The 19,448-nt window shown below is 53.6% G+C and overlaps 10 protein-coding genes across 10 annotated transcripts; 4 read left to right on the top strand and 6 right to left on the bottom strand.

Moving 5' to 3' along the window:
• Positions 1-260: 260 nt before the first annotated feature.
• On the bottom strand, positions 261-1,436 carry LTR77_003491 (uncharacterized protein; the record flags this gene model as incomplete). The annotated part of the gene is made up of 5 exons (XM_064800748.1): positions 261-541; positions 617-690; positions 745-991; positions 1,043-1,291; positions 1,349-1,436. 5 exons carry the CDS (start codon positions 1,434-1,436, stop codon positions 261-263), a joined length of 939 nt encoding a protein of 312 aa, XP_064660699.1.
• A 530-nt stretch (positions 1,437-1,966) lies between these two features.
• On the bottom strand, positions 1,967-4,280 carry LTR77_003490 (uncharacterized protein; the record flags this gene model as incomplete). The annotated part of the gene is made up of 7 exons (XM_064800747.1): positions 1,967-2,011; positions 2,068-2,204; positions 2,271-3,006; positions 3,275-3,637; positions 3,691-3,722; positions 3,775-3,979; positions 4,041-4,280. The coding sequence occupies 7 exons, from the start codon at positions 4,278-4,280 to the stop codon at positions 1,967-1,969; spliced, it is 1,758 nt and encodes a 585-aa protein (XP_064660698.1).
• An 851-nt stretch (positions 4,281-5,131) lies between these two features.
• On the bottom strand, positions 5,132-7,028 carry LTR77_003489 (uncharacterized protein; the record flags this gene model as incomplete). Its single annotated transcript, XM_064800746.1, has 2 exons — positions 5,132-5,506; positions 5,568-7,028. The coding sequence occupies 2 exons, from the start codon at positions 7,026-7,028 to the stop codon at positions 5,132-5,134; spliced, it is 1,836 nt and encodes a 611-aa protein (XP_064660697.1).
• Positions 7,029-7,416: 388 nt separating this feature from the next.
• On the bottom strand, positions 7,417-9,039 carry LTR77_003488 (uncharacterized protein; the record flags this gene model as incomplete). The annotated part of the gene is made up of 1 exon (XM_064800745.1): positions 7,417-9,039. One exon carries the CDS (start codon positions 9,037-9,039, stop codon positions 7,417-7,419), a length of 1,623 nt encoding a protein of 540 aa, XP_064660696.1.
• A 299-nt stretch (positions 9,040-9,338) lies between these two features.
• Positions 9,339-9,836, top strand: RPO26 (subunit common to RNA polymerases I, II, and III; the record flags this gene model as incomplete). Its single annotated transcript, XM_064800744.1, has 2 exons — positions 9,339-9,394; positions 9,452-9,836. The coding sequence occupies 2 exons, from the start codon at positions 9,339-9,341 to the stop codon at positions 9,834-9,836; spliced, it is 441 nt and encodes a 146-aa protein (XP_064660695.1).
• A 605-nt stretch (positions 9,837-10,441) lies between these two features.
• Positions 10,442-11,296, top strand: LTR77_003486 (uncharacterized protein; the record flags this gene model as incomplete). The annotated part of the gene is made up of 1 exon (XM_064800743.1): positions 10,442-11,296. One exon carries the CDS (start codon positions 10,442-10,444, stop codon positions 11,294-11,296), a length of 855 nt encoding a protein of 284 aa, XP_064660694.1.
• A 672-nt stretch (positions 11,297-11,968) lies between these two features.
• Positions 11,969-14,063, bottom strand: FAT1 (long-chain fatty acid transporter fat1; the record flags this gene model as incomplete). The annotated part of the gene is made up of 4 exons (XM_064800742.1): positions 11,969-12,403; positions 12,460-13,068; positions 13,123-13,991; positions 14,048-14,063. 4 exons carry the CDS (start codon positions 14,061-14,063, stop codon positions 11,969-11,971), a joined length of 1,929 nt encoding a protein of 642 aa, XP_064660693.1.
• Positions 14,064-14,744: 681 nt separating this feature from the next.
• Positions 14,745-16,581, top strand: LTR77_003484 (uncharacterized protein; the record flags this gene model as incomplete). The annotated part of the gene is made up of 3 exons (XM_064800741.1): positions 14,745-16,151; positions 16,229-16,409; positions 16,457-16,581. 3 exons carry the CDS (start codon positions 14,745-14,747, stop codon positions 16,579-16,581), a joined length of 1,713 nt encoding a protein of 570 aa, XP_064660692.1.
• Positions 16,582-16,641: 60 nt separating this feature from the next.
• On the bottom strand, positions 16,642-18,135 carry ARO8_1 (Aromatic/aminoadipate aminotransferase 1; the record flags this gene model as incomplete). The annotated part of the gene is given in 2 exon segments (XM_064800740.1): positions 16,642-17,656; positions 17,675-18,135. The coding sequence occupies 2 exon segments, from the start codon at positions 18,133-18,135 to the stop codon at positions 16,642-16,644; spliced, it is 1,476 nt and encodes a 491-aa protein (XP_064660691.1).
• A 280-nt stretch (positions 18,136-18,415) lies between these two features.
• Positions 18,416-18,829, top strand: LTR77_003482 (uncharacterized protein; the record flags this gene model as incomplete). The annotated part of the gene is made up of 1 exon (XM_064800739.1): positions 18,416-18,829. The coding sequence occupies one exon, from the start codon at positions 18,416-18,418 to the stop codon at positions 18,827-18,829; it is 414 nt and encodes a 137-aa protein (XP_064660690.1).
• Between the last annotated feature and the right edge of the window lie 619 nt (positions 18,830-19,448).

The raw sequence follows: 19,448 nt of genomic DNA, 5'->3' as shown, positions 1-19,448 counted from the left end.
GTATCCCTACCAGACAAGGCGTTCCAATGGATGCTGACAGCAGGAATTATCGACAGGAGCAGGTAGTCTGAAGTGGATATTATGCGATTGAGGTTGTGGAAATACTCCAGGAACCCAGACATCTGACCTGATCATCGAAATCGTCCTTTACCTCAGGAAGCTTAGACACCAAGCACCCAATTCTCAATTGACGTTCCGTGCAATACTGATCGATAGGGCACTCGGTCAGCATCTCTCGTCCTAACATGTGGGACGTCGACTTACGCCTCAGAGTAGTTCCACAACCTCGCATTATCGTCCTTCTCGTTGAGCCACGTCTCTGCTTTCGGCGACCGTTTTCCAACCGGCTCGAAGTAGCTTCCCTGGAACTTCGGCGCTTCTGAACTCGTGGCGCAGAAGAGCGTGTTGTAGGAGCCTTCCAATGGCGTGGTCTTAGCAAGCAAAGCCACGCTGAGCTGAGAGACCTTGCCAATGAATGTCCCGTTAGCCTGCTGTAGGTTGGATTTGATGATGCCTGGGTGGACCGAGTATGCGGTGACGCCTGTTAAGGAATTCCTTGGTCAGCCTCAACAGTCGAGCGCGATCAAAGATGTCAACAAGGGAGGAGTCCACCAACCCTGAGAGCTGTACCGATCGTTGAGCTCCTTTGCGCTTCGGATTGCAGCTTGCTTCGAATGAGAGTATCGCTTTCTGTTGTCTGTGAGTGAGTGAACAGAAGCATTGACTCGTTCGTTGCGCACTCACTGCAGCTCTAACATTCCTTTTGTCTTGGTCATGTTGACATCGTCCCACAAGATCTTCTTCGGCCCAAGCGCAAACGCCATATCGCTGGAGACGTTGACAACTCTTGCTCTGTCTTGCCGTCCTGACTGGGCAGCGGCCCTCAAAAGAAGCGGCAGAAGGTAGTATGTCATGAGGAACGGTGACAGGTAGTTGACTTGCCATTGACGCTCGTACCCATCTTTTGTTAGTTGGTATGGGGTGGCCATGACTTTGGTGCTGTTAGCGGTTTGCAATGAGGCTAGATTCGGGTGTCACTTACCACCAGCGTTATGGACTAGGATGTCAAGCTTCTCTTCCAACAAAGCGAATGCTTTCGCCGTGGCCTTTACCGACGCTAAGTCTTGCAAATCCAGTTCGAGAAAGCGCAGGTCGAGTCTCTGGCCAGGATTTGACTTGCGCATCTGGTCGATGGCTTGCCTGACACGCTGCTCCGACCGGCTTGCGATGCAGACTCGCGCATTGCGAAGAGCAAGCTGTTGTGCGGTCTGGAGTCCAATTCCGGAGTTGCCTGGCACAAGTGCTCAGTACCATATCTGACTGACGGATCGAGCATGTTGCTACTCACCACCAGTAACGATCACGACATATCCAGTCAAGTCGGGGATGTCTTTCTCAGTGAACGATGCAGTCTTGTCGCAAGATCGATTGCTCATGATGTTGATTGTAAAGCTAGCGTGCAGAAGAGAGCGGTTCGTCCTTGACGATTGATGTTGTGGGTGCGTCGACTGTCGATATCTGTAGGTGAAAATTACTGCCCGTCCATCGCTTCAACCATGAGGCTTTATGTATGCCTTCCAGGTCTTGTGCTGCATCCCAAGAGCACTGCCATCGGAGAGATAGACTTGCGCATATCGTCGTCCGTTTTTGCCAAGCCCTGTTGTGGTCCATGGAGTCCGCGGATGCAGCTAAAGACAGCCACGAACTCGTTATCTCCGGCTTTCACTTTGCACAACCACCTGCCTGTTTCAATGCAGCTCGGACAATCTTCAGCCTCTGCAGGTCTCCAGGGCAGTAGCGTGAGTGCTGGCGGGCCAAGCAAATGGACCAGTCATATGGTAAGTCAGCACCGCGTTCGCGATTACTGTAGCTATCAACGGAAGAGCTAATGGTCGTCTTAATCAGTTGCTGCAAGCGAGGAGTCTCGAGCGTTAATGCCAGCATGTTCAGGAGAGTATGCATATGCCTATTCTTCGGGGTTGGCGCCTCGTACATACGCCTCCCATAGGTCCTATTCCGACACCTAATCAGCCACGACCAGGACACAAAAGAAACAGGAAAACATACCCAATCTATCATCTCAGGAGTGTTCCAGAAAGATTCCAGACCTTCAAGTGTTGAAGAAGCAAAGTCGGACTGCAGGAACTGCTCGTGCGCCATCTCGAAGCTTGCGTCGCCGGATCCGCTGGAGCTTTCGAGTACGTCTGCGCAGAAATATTCGTTCAGTTGCGCGGTTGTTGATGCATTGTGTATGTGGAAAGCCCACTTACCTTGTCCAAGAAGTGTGTTGGTATCAGCAGATGGCGCGGAGACTTCTACCCGTGGAGGAACCGCCTGCTGGGACTCGACCGTCTGGGAGAACTTGTTCAACATAGCTGTGGTGACGCCGAATGCCTGTCGACACTCTTTCGACAGGTGCCGTAGCTCGTCCAAGAAGTCGTGAGCGCTACGAAGCGTTTCGAGCAACTCCGCTTGGCTAAACCTGGAGACGCTGCTATGTTGTTCTTCGTATGATTGAGCGGGCTGCGACGCAGCGCAAGAACTGAGCTCGAGACAGATGATGATGGCTGCCATCAAGAAGTCAGTCTGCGCAAGTGAGGTCTCAAGCCATCTGCTTCGGTGAAGAGCATCACCAGAACGCATCTCTATCCGAATATCGGCTTGGTGTCTCAAAATAGCCATTGCTGCCTCGATGCATGTGATCCTCGAGAAGTTGTAAGTTGGATCTTGGTAGGACTTGACCATGTGATGGCGGTGCAGCAAGCATAGCGACTTCAGATATATAAGTTCCAGGTTGTAGCGCCGGATCATCAGATATGGACTACCGGTGATGCTGCTGTGAAAGCTGGTCATTTGCAGTCGAGGCGATATGGTTTCTCGTGCGGCGGCAAGGCGCCTGTGTAGTGCCATGATGCCCTCGTACGACTCGGTGCGAGCCAGAGTGACTCGGTTGTAGATTGCTCGGAATACAGTGGTCATCCTTGTCTTGGTGATTGTGTACAGAATCTGGAGCAACGAAGAGATCAGGTCAGCGAAATGGTCCAACAAAATAGCAGGGGCAGAATCTGCTTGCCGCCGTGACCTCCGTCTCAGGTCGAGAGGGCGGAAGTTGAGTGGACTCAGGGCCAAAGTCTTCATCGAGCAGATTTCGAGGCAAACGAGCGTCGCACTGTGGATCTTGGATCATTGGAGGAAGCCCAAGTTGATACGAGGTAAGTGAGTCCAGCTGGTTCATGCAGGCCCAGATTCGCCGACGTATCTCTCCTTCAAATACCGTAAACTGAGCGTAACCCTCAGGGTCACGATGGTAGCCCATCCGCATGGCAAGGCGGAGCGCCACCCCAGCCAGAAGCCAAACGCTTAGGTGGGCATCGCGGCGGCGTATGAACTCGTTCTGAATGTTCAACAACAGTGCTGGAATGGTATAAGGTCCAGGCGCAGTGCAGTGATTTGCCATAAGGAGGCAGTCTGTCGATCGTCTCTGAAAGAGCTCCATAACCTCTTCGGGCGTCCCAAGCTCATCGGGTAAAGGGTCCTGCGCACGTTGGTAGAGGAAAGCTGATATTGTCAAGATTGAGAACAGCAAGCCCACCCAGGTGGGCGAATACTCATGAGGCTCAATCCAGAAATGTTGGTACTGGGCGACATATTAGCTTCACAGACTATCTGCGCTGTAAGACTCTCCCATACCTCCCGCTCAAAAGTCGGCATATGTAAGACCACTAGAAACAGCATCAGCATTGCAGACAGAAGGCGGTCGGAGACTACACAAACCAATTGAGTACTCAGCAGAATTGAAGTACCTGTGAATAAGCCTGTTGCAAACGTTTCGTGATGGAAGGTCGGCCAGCACGTCTTGGAGGTCTTTAGCGCCTCTCACGCCTTCGAGCAGCATGGACATCCTGCTCTGGTTGGTGTCCACTCCATAAGGCGGCGATTCTTCGGCAGACTGATCGATCTGCTCTCTGAGGTCTGCAATCTGCAACGTGACGATCGCCGTTAGTTCGTACACTCTTCTGCGTGGCAAGGCATGCTCATACCTCATTGCAGACCGACGTCCAATGGTCACCAGACACGTAGATCGTTTCATCGCTGTTGTTCACGACGCTGCCTGGCTTAATCTGAGAAGATTCGGACCCAGAGGAATGTATCGATTCGAAAGGGTCCAAAGGTTGGAGATGCTCTTCACCAACAGAGCCGGAGCGAACATGACTCTGTTGCCTTTCCGGATTGGTTGCTGACGGCTGATTGGAAGGACTCTGCGAGACGACAGTGCTCATGAGCCGCTCCAACCTGCGAAGGCGTGCTCCGACCTCGTTGGCCTGGTGGCCGGACTGTCGACTCCGCGGAAGAGATGCATAGACGCAGTCGGTGTCCCGCGCAACACAGTTGCTGCATGGTTCTTTACGATCACATTTCAACCTAGTTTTTGCCTTAGCCTCCGCCACAGATGATTCAGTATTGCCGTACTCACTTTCTCTGTCGGCAAGAGCCGCAGGATAAGATTCTTCGCTGCATGTCTTGAGGTTATGGCCACAACTCTCTCGAAGATACTAACGTGCAGCTACGTATGCATACCAAAAGAAGGCCATATATCACGGACAGACTGCCGCCCACCTACCTGCACGACGATGCACGCCATGACACACCATGAGCCGTCTCCTCGCCAAGCGACTATGCATCTCGCGGTCTTGGTTTCAGCTGCCAGTCCAGCCAGTCCATTGGGAAGCTAAACGACATTGCGTAGGCCATCGGCGCCGGCGTTGCATGACATGCCGTTGACCATTGACGTGCGATTGCGTTGCCGTGTCTTGAAGGTGGCAGTGCATGCTTACATATATGGAGTGAAGTGATGAAGTCAAAGAAACGTGGGCTTAAATCCGCCAGAGCGCGTTCGCGCTAGCCGGGCTTCTCCTGGAGCATGGCGATGCATGCTTACATGCACGGAGCGTGGAGGGATAACACATCCTTTAATTAAACTGGCTTGCTAACGTGACTTAGTTTACATCTTTACGACTGCAACTGAGTAGGCATTACTACCAGTAGACTCTACGTAGTAAAGCTAATAGTATAGCCAAGATCCCAAGTGACTGCTTTACAATATCTCCGTTTAGCGGGCTTGACTCTCCCCTTACGATAGAAACCCTCCAGTCTTTCCAAGTAGCATGCTTTGTCGCTTCAAAAATTCGATATGCCTACGATCGGCTTCCTTTGTAAGATCCATTCTGGAGGGTTCGAGCTTCTGGTCTCGGCCACGATCAAGGAAACCGTTGAGATTGTCGTTGTCCGGGTCGTGGAGCTGATGTTCCCACCATTCATGCTGGTTGGATGTTTCTCGGAGTGTTTGCATAATAAGGACCTCAACAGCGCACCATGCCCTCGTGAGGTATCGATTGTCAACGAGGCTGATCATTGCATCGCACTGCGCAACGACCATGGGCAAAGAGTTGATACCTCTTTCTCTCCTTCCGGCCTCGAGGTCCTCCTGGTCTATACAAGCGATGTCCTGGATCGAAGGTCAGTATGAAGCTACTCGAGTCTTGGTGTCAATGATGACAACTACCCACCAGCCAAATGTAGACATTCTCTCGTTGCACCTCATTGTGACGTTCTAATAGCTCATTAATGGCAAGAATCATGCGGTTGTACTGAGTCTTGTTTGGGTCATCAGGGTTGGTGCTCTTTGGATCTGTGTCTCTTCCAATCCACCTGTAGGAGAAGAAGACCACGAAAGGCTTCTCGTTTGTGATTGCCGAGATCTCTCTGAACGTCTTACTAAGGCTGCAATGCATCCCAAAGTGCGGAAGTTCGCCGTGCTTCTCGAAGTCTTCTAAGCCAACCAAGCGTAGTCTGTCGAATCGTTGTCGCTTGGCTATTCCATCGTTTGTCTTGTCGTCTAATAGCTCTTCGTATTCTTTCCTCAATGCCTGGGGAGTCTCAGTCTTCCCCAGGTTGATGATTGGTCTGAAGTGCCCATGGAAGACCTCGCGGGAGTGTTTCCAAAGCAAGGCGAGACTGTAATGACGTTCCACTTCATCTGGGTCGTCAAGTTGTCGACTTAACCCACCCCGAAGAATCTTTGCGGCCTCTTTGTCGTTACCATAGACGGCATAGTCGAGGGCACTATAGCCCTGCTCGTCGTAGCAGGTAAGATCCACTCGTACCTTGATCATAGTCTGGAGATGTTGCCTGTGCTCCGCAGAGAGTTCCTTGCTCAAAGCGATGGCGGGAGTACATTCTCCTCGAGAGCGCGTGAAGTTGAACTGAGCTTTCGCTCCTTCTCGGTCTCCGCTTGCCAGTAAGGCATTGCCGTAGAAGAATCGGGACATCGCCCTGACCGTCGGGTCCGGGTTGTCTTTAGTCATCTCCATGCCCAGCTTGCCCCATTTGACAGCCTCTTCAAACTGTCCATCCGCCGCATAGGGCAGCGAGAGTCTCGATACGCCAATCGACTCCCACATCTTCAGCTTGCCCATCAACTTGTCTTCTGGAGCTAGCCTCTTCTGAATACTCTTTGACCTATTAACACGATCTTGCAGCAGGTATATTGACTTATGGAGCTTGGCCTTGTCGCCTTTATCACTTTGCTGCATATACAGCTGATACATTGTCATGCCAAGGTTGCCTGCGGCACGGCAGGCGTTTGCTTCAAGCTCCAAAGTCAAGTTGACTGCTTGATCGTACTGCTTCTGGAATGTGGCGTTTGCTTCCTCGATCTTGTCCATATGCCTGTAGTTTACCCCCAGCTCTCCCAACACAGAGAGCGCCATGATTTTGTCTATGCGATCAGAGTTGAGTGCTTCCTGGGAAGCTTTGACAGCCTCTTCATATCGCCCATGGCGACGTGTAACTTCCGCAAGCTTGATCATGATACCCAGCTGGCAGTAAGGACCATCCGGAAAATCCTTGCTCTTGCAAAGACGTTCCGCATCTCTAAGAGCATTCTCCGTCAACTCCCATTCGGCTCTCTCGTAATGCTCATTGGCTTTGGTTATGAGAGCTTTGTATCGCTGAAGTGTATTCGCCATAGCGACCTCGTACAGTCTCTAAGGCTCGTGAAACTTCTGCCGCCGAGTCATGCGAGCGGATACTGTGCTGCCATGTCTTGAAGTGGCAGATAGTGCTTAGCACGCATGTACGAAGTGATGAAGTCAAGAAACGCGAGATCTCAAATTTCAGAGCACGTTCGCGCTAGAACTAGCCGGGCTTTGCTTTTTTGGGGGCAACGTCCTGTCCAGGTGTTATGTTGCCATAATTATCGATACTACACGGGATTGACTTCGAACGAGCACTGTAAGATCCGAACAAGTAAGCCTCGCTATGGGGGTATAATGCTGCAAGCAGAAAGACGCTGTAACCGCTTATCCCATCGTTAACGTCCAGCAAATGCATCATCTACAAGCAATGAAGCCACCCTTACATCTGCAACAGAACAGGATCGAGCATCATCCGATCCTCCTCGTCATCTCTGTACACTGGAGGCGCATGCGCACCACCACCATTCTGAAAGGAGGGCTCGTCGGCACGACTGAAGCCCGTCTCCGTCGGCTGGAACATGGGCTCATCGTTCATGTCCTCATCTACACCGCCAATCCAGAACTTGTCTCCCCGTACAAACGCAAAGTCGGACTCTGTCCAGCCGTGCTTCGCCCTCATGTGCTGCTCCAGGTCGTACTCGCGATAGAAGCGTACAACGCAATGAGGGTCCAAACAGGCGAGGTGTCGGTTTTCCGAGTAGGCGTGGCCGGTAAGTTGGGACAATGGAGCATTGCTTGCATCGGCGGTCTCGACTGGCTGGTCAAGCTCCATCGGCGAGTCGGCCGTCTCTGTGGCTACAGACTTCGCCTTCTTGGGCTTGCTGGGTTTCTGCCGGAGAGGTGGCAGGTCGAGATGCTGAGTTCGCACATGCCCTATCAGACTGGCTTTCGAAGTGAAGCCCATCCCGCAGCCTACCCCATTCCAGCCTGGTATTTTCTCGCTCGAAATTTGATCACTAAGGTCTGCTTGCCCGCAAACGAACGGCTTTTGCTTGGAATGCACTGATTGAACATGCACTGCCAGGTTGCCTCTCTTGGTAAAGCTTCGATCGCATCCTGGATGGGTGCATGGGAATGCCTGCTTTCGCTGATCAAGCGTGTTGCCGTGAGCGATCTCCATGTGAGCTGTGAGATCGCGGTTCGAACGACACGGCTTTGAACAGATGGTACAAGTCGGCGGGTGCACTTCTTTGATGTGCGCTTGCAGCTCGGCATGTGTACGAAATCCAAGGCGGTCAGAATCGGTCATAGGGGTGCCAACGCCATCGTCCGCGGCAGGTCCTGGCTCTCGGCAGTCGTCACAGAAGTAGATGTTGCCGCCGTGCTCGCGCCTTTCGTGCACCTTGAGCTTGGTGATAGAGGCAAAGGCCTTTCCGCACTCATCTGCCAGTTCGTCGCCTTCATCCGTGGTGTGAACCACAATCCGAGTACAGACAAATGCGAGCTCGTTAAGATGGTCCTTCTTGATGTGGCGCTGCAGAACGTCTATACTGCGGAAGACCTGGCCGCAGTCATCGCACCGAATCGCCTCGTTTTTCACGTGAATAGCCAGATGCCGTTTCAGTCTGCTGGATGTCGTGAATGCTTTGCCGCACTCGTGCTCGACTCCGTCATCGGTGATTCGCACGATGTAGCTGCAGATGTGGTCCGCCACGTTACTGTGCTTGTGTTGCATATGGGCCTTTAGATGTTCGCTCTTGAAGAAGGCTTTGTCGCAGCCCTCTTCGCCGCAGACAAACGGTCGCTCGCCGGTGTGGGTACGTTCATGGGCCTCCAGTTTCACGGGTCGATCATAGGCTTTGCCGCAATCTCCGAACGAGCAGATGTACTTCTTTAGGCGGCGGTAGGTAGAGCCACCAGCTGTGACGGTCGTGCCGGCGGCGGAGGTGGCATCCTCGGTGTAGGTGGTTGAGGAGGGAGGGGGCGTGCTGGAGGAGCCATCTCGCCGTGCTTTCTTCGATAGTGAGCTCGCCTCGCCGTCTGTGGTCCTCTTCCTCGCCATCGTAGAGTGTCCCTCCCGCGCCAGTGAGGACAGTGAGGTGCGGTGTTGTTGAAAGGCTTCCGTCAAGTCCAGGAAACTTTTTTGTGGGTCGGACTCTTGGCTCTCGGTCTCAGCCGCCGCTAGCTCCGGACCTGCATATCACGCGCTAGCGAGACAGATCTTTTGAGAGCTGCTGTTCACGATCACGTCCTCACATTCACCAATCTTCATCCCTTCCGGCGTTCGTGGATACCGCAAAGAGGTCCCGCGCATCCCACAGCATAACGTGGGAAGTTTGCGCGGCTCTACGCTCATAGAAGATGTCGGACTATGGCGGCGGCGACGATGACATGGGGATGGAGTATGGCGCGGGAGAGTTAGTTGTCGCTACCATGTCCAACGCGAGGACATGATACTGATGTGTGATGCGCAGGGACAACATGGACAACCTGATCGAAGAGGAGAACTTCGTCGAAGACTACGACGCGAACGGCGGCATGGACGTGGACGACTTTTCTGCCGTGGACCGTCAAAACCAGCTTGACAGCACAGACTACCAGAATAACGTCGTAGAGAGCGGGGATGTGGAGGCGCAGACGAGGGCGAAAGCGCTGAATACGGTGAAGGGGATCAAGGACAGAAAGATCCCGACAGACAAGAGGACGACCACGCCGTATATGACCAAGTATGAGCGGGCGCGGGTGCTGGGGACGAGGGCGTTGCAGATAAGGTATGCGCCTGCTGCGAGAAGAGAACGATGGCATTTTCGCATTTTAGGCGGGACAAGAAGAGCAAGGCTGACATGTGACCTAGCATGAACGCACCAGTACTCGTGGACGTCGAAGGCGAGACAGACCCGCTGCAGATTGCCATCAAGGAGTTGCGGGAGAAGAAGATACCCCTGGTCGTGAGGAGATATTTGCCGGATGGATGGTATGATCACGCACGCGCGCTTTGCAGCCAACCTCTCTGACAAGCTTGCTACAGGTACGAAGACTGGACATGCGAAGAACTGCTCTAGTCATGCCGCATCTGGGACATCAATTTCGAAGTCATTCCGAATTTTTTCAACAAGAGCGCGGCGTCCGGAGTATCTGAGATGTGTCTGAACCACATCTGACCTGTTTCTGCACCCTGCACCAACTCATTCACGTGCTTCTAAGGCTGTCCATACTTTTTTTACCTCTCATATCATGTCGGAAGTGTCTCCTAGCCTCTTGTGTTCATGCGGCGAAACGGAAGTGCTTTCCACTTATGATCGACCCTGCTTACCTACCCCGCCGATGTCATCGTGCGGTTACCAGGAATTGCAATGCCTTCTCGAGCAAAAACTTCCTCTATGTTTCGCATAATCAACTCACTCTTCAAAAGACCTTCCACGACTTTGATCAGATCAAGCATAACACTTCCAACTACCTTCAAGATGTCGATCGAAACGGACGCAACGATTGCCGACTTCGGCGGGAAGCTGCTCAAACTCAAGCACTCCGCCAAATCCACCAACTGCGAGATGAAGTTCAACCTCTTCATCCCCGGCAGCGCCTCCTCCTCCAAGCCAGCACCCGTCCTCTTCTACCTCGCCGGTCTGACATGCACCGGTGACAATGGCGCAGAGAAAGGTTTCTTCCAGAACAAAGCATCCGAGAAGGGCATCGCAGTCGTGTTCCCCGACACCTCTCCCCGCGGGCTGAAGATCGAGGGTGAAGACGACAGCTACGACTTCGGCAGCGGCGCGGGCTTCTACGTTGACGCCACAAAAGAGCCCTACAGCAACGGCTACAAGATGTACAGCTACATCACCGATGAGCTGCCCAAGGCCATCTTCTCGCAGTTCAAAGAGCTGGATAGCAGCCGGGTGAGCATCACAGGCCACAGCATGGGCGGCCACGGCGCCTTGACGCTCTTCCTCAAGAACCCAGGCAAATACAAGTCAGTATCCGCCTTCGCGCCCATCACGAACCCGAGCAAGTGCCCCTGGGGCGAGAAGGCTTTCTCGGGCTACTTCGGCGAGAACGATAAGCAGCGCTGGAGCGAGCACGATGCAACAGAGCTGCTGCCGAAATACCCAGACAACACGGATATCCTGATCGACGTTGGCACGGGCGACAACTTCTATAAGCAGGGCCAGCTACTGCCGGAGAACTTCGAGAAGGCGGCGAAAGATGCTGGGAAGAATGTGAAGGTGAATTATCGGGAGGGCTATGATCACAGCTATTTCTTCATCAGCACGTTTGCGGGAGATCATGTGGAGCATGCGGCGAAGTATTTGTTGAAGTAGTAGGTTTGCCCTGTCTCTTCTTCATGGTGTGGGTGAGTTGTTGAGAGGGATGAGAGGTGGTCGATGTGGGTGAGGTTCGTAGGCTGACGAGGCTAGGAAAAGCGAAGACTCTAGGACCACGTCGAGATTGTGAGGTTGTCGACGAGCCATACCACGCAGTTGACGGTGTAGGTACACATTGCTGTACACAGAAACATTTCAAGCGATCGAGTGGTTAGTTCGTTCGCAGCTTTTCAACCGATGTTCCACCCAGCTTTGTGACCAAGCTACAACCACTCTGTAAAGACCACCAAAACATCAACGTCTTGACCACTCCTTTGATACCAATCTTTTCCCGGAAATTGAGTTCTCACCACGAAGAGCCCATTCCGCAGTGTTGTACTTTCTGGCTTCGTTGGCGATGTCTGGGTTGGGGATGTATGCGGGTGTTGATTGGAATGATTGAGGTGTGAGTACACATGTTTTCGAGGACATAGCCGTTCTGCTTAATAGGTTCAAGAACCCGCAAGTCACACCGTCCTCTTGTGCACGCCACTCAAGTTGGCTGCAGCTGGCTGATTAGAGTCATATTAAAGTAGGTAGACTAATGAGGAGACAATCTAGTTAAACCCACCAGCTCTTACTCAAAATATCATCTAGTAAATCAAAGGGTATAACCTGGCCCAACCACAGCTACAACTTCGCGCTCCCGTCGCAAATCCGCTGCCAATCCTTCTCGCTGAACTTCGTGTAGCTGTCCGATCCCGGCTGCAGCCAGAACATCTCGTCCTCCCCAAGCTTCGTCGGATCCACGCCTTCGTTCCGCAGAGCGACCTTCTGATGCTTCAGCGTGCCCGTCACCTCGACCTCCTTTCTCAGTCTCAAGAAAAGCGGCACCGCGTACCGTGGCAAGCCTTTCCTTGCGTGACTGAGTAGATCCGCCGCCAATGAATCGCTCAGCTTTTGCTCGCCCGCGACGACGATAGCTGCGCAGCCGGCGCGGCCGTCGTGGTTGGGGAGCTCGACGCCGTAGACGTTGGCTTCGTGGATGGAGGGGTGCTCACCCATGACTTCGGAGACTTCTGCTGTGCTGACGTTTTCGGACTTCCAGCGGAATGTGTCGCCAATCTACTCAGTGGTCAGCAGTTGTCTCGAGACGCGGTTTGAAGTTCGAGTGGACTTACCCTATCGGAGAAGAACATCCTTCCCTCAGCATCTCGCCTCAACAAATCCCCGGTCCGATAATACGCATCCCCTTTCTTAAACACATCCCGCACAATCTTGCTCATCGACGCCTGCTCGTTGCCAAAATACCCTTGATACTTCTCTTCAATGTTGGCCGGATCGAGCGGATGCAGAACCTCCCCCGGCACGCCCGGCTCACACTTCACGCAAAACCCTGTCTTCGGGTCTCGATACGGCTGGTCCGTCTCATGGTCATGCTTCACGATATGCCACATCTGCAGCAGATTCCTCACGATGACGCCTTGCCTTCCTATCGTGGCCCGCGTGAAGTCGTTCTGGCTGTGGATGTAGCATACTGACGTGCCCTCAGTGGCGCCGTAGAATTCGATGACCGTGGGAATGTTGAAGCGGTCTTTCAGCTTCTGCCAGACATCGGGGCGCATGCCATTGCCGTAGGCGAAGCGGAGCTTGTGTGCGCGGTCGTAGGGGGTGGGCGGGCTGTTGACGAGATAGCGGCACATTTCGCCGATGTAGTGGATGCCGTCGGACTTCGTTTCAGAGATCCAGCGCATGAAGTGGCGTTGGGAGAACTTTTTGCCCATGACGGACTACGGGGAGGTTAGCTGGAGGTGTGGAAGGGTGGGCTTGTAGGAGGGGCTCACAGTGCATCCAGGTCCTAGGACTTGAAGTATACCAAGGACGCTTCCGCTGGAGTGGTAGAGTGGCAGGCAGGTGAAGTATCGATCCGTGGGTTTGAGGCCGAGTAGCTGAGACATGAATTTGCTAGAAGATAGACATTTGCTCCAGGCAACTTTGGCGGCCTTGGGGAGGCCTGTCGTGCCAGAGGTGTAGATCAGAAGACAGGTGTCGTTCTGGGTCACGCCTGATCGTGCCTCGTCCGGCGCTCGGTATGGGCTCTGTCGGTATATCTGTTGCTCGATTTCCTGGTCGATCACAACGGACTCAATACCCCGGCCTTTCTCGTCTGAGCCCAGACCGGACAATGTACTTTCGTTCAGCGCCTCCTGTATCTCTGGATCGACGAACAGTAGTCGTGTTGTAGAGATCCTAACACTATGGACGAACGCCTTGTCGCGTAGATTGTAATTGATGAACACCGGTATGGCCCCAAGTGACCAAAGAGCAAACCACAGCCAGATGAACTGCGGCTTGTTTGTAAAGTCCATCGCAATCAGCTCTTGCTTCTGCACGCCATGCGCGTTCTTCAACCAAGCCGCCCATCGAAGCACATTCTCGTATGCCTCTGCGTACGTCCATTCTGTTTTCTGGTCCGGCTTCTCAGGGTCGTGCGGGATCAAGAGAAATGTTCTCTGCGCGACTTTGGCATCTTTCGCGTGCTTCTCAAAGACGTAGAACGCGTTGACACGCTCTTGCTTTTCGAGCCGCTTCATCCATATCCGGGCACTGATTGCCTTCCCGACGGCCCACAAGTCGTTGGAGATGCCATACTTTGCGTTCAAGTATGCGAGAGACGCTACGCTCGACGATGCGATCAAGCTATTTGGGACGTCTGTATCGTAACAATCAGCTGGATGTTTCCATTATTGAGGATATGCGGCGTGGTACCGGCCAGGCTAGGCATGTTGCACGATCTCGCTTGCCGCCCTGGTGTTCTGTGATCGTGGTGGTACGAGGAGCAACACACACTTGGAGGAAACGAGGCAGCCTCTACTTGTTCCAGCACGCTCCCTCGGTCATCATTTACGCTCGCAATCGCGCCGCACCCTAAACATGCATCTTACGAGGGGTGACGATCTTCCAACCCAACTGAACACGACCTGCCAAACAGCCGAGGCTCCCTTGCTTCGCCCAGTCGGGGATTAAATTGACAACGGTCCGTCTGGTCGACGACAAGGACGTTTGTCGACTGCGGGCAGCCGCAGCTGATCTTTTGCTGTCTCGATTCCATCTGTCCTACAACGGGCACTCTTCGCGCCCAGAAACGGCTGCTCGCAGCACAATCGCAGTGTTTCGAACCAGACTTGAGAATGGTGGTCGTGGCTCTCATGAGCCGAATAATTCTATTCGAAGCTCCATGGCGGGCGAGATAGCTGTGAAGAGCTCCAAGGCGCGCTATCAGTGAGGAGTATGCCTATCGCAGTAGCGGCCTGGATGCCGTGTCTGTCTAGTAATGGTAGGTCGTCGGTAAGTTGACGAACAGTCTCGTCCTTTTCGTATCCATTTCCGCCTTTGGCACCGTCGAAGCCAACCTAAAGAAGATTTGTGCTACTGTTGCTCTTGAGTGTACCGGAGGAGCGCAATCATGGCATCCAAAGACTGGCAAACCATAGCTCAGGGGATGCAAGACCACCGAGCGCGTACCATAGCAGCGGTTGAGCCAGCTGTGCCCGACGTACCCGATGATCTGCCATTGAACGTTACACAGATACCAAAGAAGCTCCTGCCAGAGGAGACTATCGCAATCACAGAGTTGACAGCCGAACAACTTCTCCCTCAGTTGGCTTCCGGCAGACTGACGGCTACCCAAGTAACGAAAGCCTTCCTCCAACGTGCCGGCCTGGCAAGCAAACTTGTGAACTGCTGTACTGAACTCCTCCCCGAACGTGCTCTGGAGCGGGCCAAGTATCTCGATGACTACTTCTCCGAGCACAAGACGCCCGTCGGCCCACTGCATGGCCTCCTGATCAGCGTAAAGGAGCATATAGGCATGAAAGGTCTCGACCTCAACGCTGGCTTCGTATCTTGGGTTGGCCGCATTGCACCAGACGACGCCGTCATTCTGAAATTCCTCTGGAAAGCTGGATGTGTCTTCTACGTGCGTACCACGCAGCCGCAGACGCTCATGCATCTGGAGACATCGAATAACATCTACGGTGTTACGGTCAATCCCTACAACACTAAGTTGACATCTGGCGGTAGCAGTGGCGGCGAGGGAGCTCTACTTGGCCTGCGAGGCAGTTGTTTAGGTATAGGCAGTGATATAGGCGGCTCGATCAGAAGTCCAGCCGCTAACAATGGCCTCTTCGGACTACGGCCTACGTCTTTCCGGTTACCCTTTGCGGGTTGGATGGCTACGATGATGGGTGAGGAGCAAGTCATTCCGGTCATTGGGCCTCTAAGTACGAGCCTCGAAGGCATTCAGATCTTCATGAAAACCGTCCTGGACCAGGAGCCATCGAAGATCGATCCTTCGCTCGTTCCGATGCCCTGGAAGACAGAGTCTCAACTCCGCCATAAAGATGGCAAGCGAAAGCTCCGCGTTGGTGTTCTCAGTGACGACGGCATCGTCAAACCCCACCCTCCAATCCTACGCGGCATCAACACGCTCGTCGAGAAGCTCAAAACTCACCCGGACATTGAAGTTGTTGACTTCCCGCCATACAAACCGGACGAAGCATGGCGCATCATCGCCTCCCTCTACTTCGGCGACGGCGCCTCGGAAGAGAAGGAAGCCATTGCCGCTTCAGGCGAGCCGTGGCGGCCGATGAGCGACTTCATAATCAAGAAGAACCCGTTTGTAAAGGAGCTTACTGTGCCGGAGGTTTGGGACCTGACCATTGAGCGGGAAGCGTATAAGGCTGCTTTCGCCCGTCATTGGAATAGCGTGGGCACTGGGTTGCCTGGACCGGATGAGAAGGATTCCAGCACGTTTGCCGGCCCGCTATCTGAGGAGAGTGAGGAGAAGCTGGTGGATGTTGTTTTGTGTCCTGTGAGTGTGCTCTCGCGCAGCCGTCCATCCGTTCTTAGATGCGTGGGACATTTGCTGACCACGGCTCCGCTTTTCAGGTCGGCCCCTCATGTGCTCCGCTGCTCGAGACAGCGCGGTACTGGGGCTACACAGCGCAGTGGAACCTGGTTGATTATCCTTGTCTGGTGTTTCCAACGGGGTTGCAGTGCAGTGAGGTTGATAAAGTGGACTCAGACTATCACCCGAGAAACGAGAAGGATAAGTACAATCATGAGCTTTGTAAGAATCTTCGTCTCACATTGAGGTCGATTGCTGACTTAGACTAGACGAACCGAAGTCCTATACTGATGCGCCTATATCACTGCAGCTGGTTGGGCGGCGCTACCACGATGAGAAGGTCATTGAGGCATACGAGATGATTGCAGAGGCAGCTGGTTTGCCTTTCTCGTAGCTGACGATATATCAACCCCAAGATTGACGCTCGAATCGCTTTCCCCACCCCCCAAACACCTCAAACATTATTACTCCCCCGCTGACTCCCAGCAACCAAAAACGCCAACTCCAGCGCCTGCTTCTCGTTCAACCGCGGATCACAAAACGTCTCATACCGCTCCCCCAGATCCTCATCTTGCAACCCCTGGCTCCCACCCGTACACTCCGTAACCGCGTCACCCGTCAATTCCAAATGCACCCCACCTAGAAACGATCCGCACTCTTGATGAATCCTCAACGCGGCTGAAAGCTCCGAGAAAATCGCCGCGAACGACCGCGTCTTTACGCCGGTAGTCGTGGACCGTGTGTTTCCGTGCATCGGGTCGCACTGCCAGACTACTACGTGCCCGGTCTCGCGCACTGCGTTGATGTGTTTTGGCAGGAGCTCGGAGACTTTGGCCTCGCCGTAGCGGGTTATGAGGGTGACTTTTCCTGTTTCTTTGCCCGGGTTCACGATGTCGAGGAGTTGAGTGAGGTCTTCTGTGGTGGTCGTGGGACCGACTTTGATGCCGATGGGGTTCTCGATGCCGCGGAAGTATTCGATGTGAGCGTGGTCGGGTTGGCGGGTGCGGTCGCCGACCCAGAGGAAGTGGGCGCTGGTGTTGTAGTATCCTGTGGTTTCTGGTTCTTGGATGGAGGGATTGGTGAGGGCACCGCCGGTGAGGGGGGAGACTTTGGGGGGTTTTGCGGGCTTCATTTTGGGAGGGACGTTGCGGTTTGATGGGTGTTTTAGTTTGCGTGTTAGAGATTCTTCGTATGCCAGTAGTAGCCCCTCATGGCTGGTGTAGAGGTCGACAGTTTGGAGCTGTCCGGCTGTGTCTGCGCCAATCGTCCGCATGAAGCGAAGAGACTCGCTGATGCTCTCAACAATGGTTGTGTATTTCTTCTGCATCTCAGGATCCTGTACATGGCCCAATCCCCAATCCAATGGCTTGTGGAGATCGGCGATTCCTGAGCTCAACTGCGCTCGAACATAGTTCAACGTCGCCGCTGAGTGAAAGTACGCTTGCACCAGCCTATCGGGATCAATAGCCCTATGCTCAACATCATACCCATTCAGGATATCGCCACGAAAGCTCGGAATCTCCTTGCCATCCACCATCTCCATGGGCGAGCTTCGGGGTTTCGCATACTGTCCTGCCATCCGCGCTATGCGCACCACGGGCTTGTTGCCACCCCAGATGAGGACGAGGGACATCTGGAGCAGCAGCTTGATTTTAGCATCAATGGCTTCATCGTTGCAGTAATCGAATAGCTCCGCGCAGTCGCCACCCTGGAGTAAGAAGGCTTTTCCCAGTGCGACATCTTCCAGTGACCGCCTCAGCCTCCAGATTTCCGTGGGCGTGACGATGGGTGGTAAGTGTTGTAGTTTTCCTACAGACTTGCCGACTGCGGCTTGATCTTCGTAGTGGACGGGTTGTTTGATTGGTTTCGACCGCCAGGATGATGGCTCCCAGCTGGTGTGCTTGCCTCCGTTCGACATGCCGTCGAGTTGGTGTTGCTGTCCGTTCATGGTCTCAAGTGTCTGGATCAGGTAAACGTGAATGAAGAGAATAAGAGATTCTGGGCCAAGATCCTATACTAGATAATCCAGATCTTACAATCACATCCCGACCGCATCGAGTCTCAGTCTATGAAACCACATGCAAGGTACAGTGGTCTCGAACGAATGACTCGTTCAAGCAGAATTTAGACACCAGCCCTACAGATCCCACGCCAAGACATCGATATACCAGACCTCATCCTTCCTCCCGCCCCCCAACCGCAGCCAAACAAACCACTGTACACTCAACATGGCAGAACCACAACCACCAGATGTCGTCGAGGGCGCCGACCCTCCGGAGTCCATCCCTGCCACCGCCGACGACCGCGCTGCCGCCAAAGCCATGGACTCCCTCGATGCCCGCGGCGAAGACGTCGAAGCTCCTACTACAGCCAAGAAAGAAGTCGACGTCAAAGCTCTGACTGACGCGATGAAGCTGCTGGAGACCTCGTCAGGTGCGGGAGCATCGACGCAGAAGAAGGCGCAGGAGCAGAAGAAGAAGGAAGAAGAGGTCAAGAAACCTTTGATCAAAGTGGACCAGGGGGATGTGGCGTTGTTGGTCGAGCAGCTGGACGTTAATAAGGTGAAGGCGACGGAAATCTTGAGGGCACACGAGGCGGATGCGGTGGCGGCGATGAAGGCGTGGGTTACTGCTGCTGTTTGACGGCATGGGTTTATGTATGGATGGGCGTGTGTCAGAATGAAACCAGACCAACGCAGTCTGTGGAACTACGGAACGCAGCAGTCTTTCCAACTTTCTCGGCCAGCCTGGAACTTGGTGGGGCCGAGTCGCAGGGTCGAAGGAAGGGCCAACTTGAACAATTTGGTCCATTTCTGGACTGGACATCGATCAGATATACGAAGCACGCTGGCGGCAGACCCAACAGAGCCTGAGATGGCCCGAGATTCATCGACGTCACTGCATTCCCGATATCTTACGTGATGTGCGCTCAGGCAGATGCTGCAAGATCAGACGGCAAGAACGGCTTTCACCCTCGTCCACAGGAGACATCAACCAGCATTTGGTCAAGCTTGCAACAACGAAGCCTGTGGCCTCTGCGAGGATGGATTGATAAGACGATTCAACGTCCCGGAGGCTTCTTCAGCGACTGTCCTGCACTTGATAGCACTACAAGCATAGCATGTTTGATCGATCTCGACTTTTCTCGTGTTTTCCTTGTTGCCCTTTCATGGCAGTCCTGAACCCGTCACCAGAATAAAACATGATTTGAGTGGAGATTCAGCTTCCAGAAAGCCATGTGAGCTTACCTCACGGGTTAGAA

This window comes from Saxophila tyrrhenica (genome assembly GCF_035928015.1).
Source record: "Saxophila tyrrhenica strain CCFEE 5935 chromosome Unknown scaffold_5, whole genome shotgun sequence".
Lineage (NCBI taxonomy): Eukaryota > Fungi > Ascomycota > Dothideomycetes > Mycosphaerellales > Extremaceae > Saxophila > Saxophila tyrrhenica.
The sequence above is the reverse complement of the archived record's forward strand: the minus strand, read 5'-3'. Positions and strand labels throughout refer to the sequence as shown.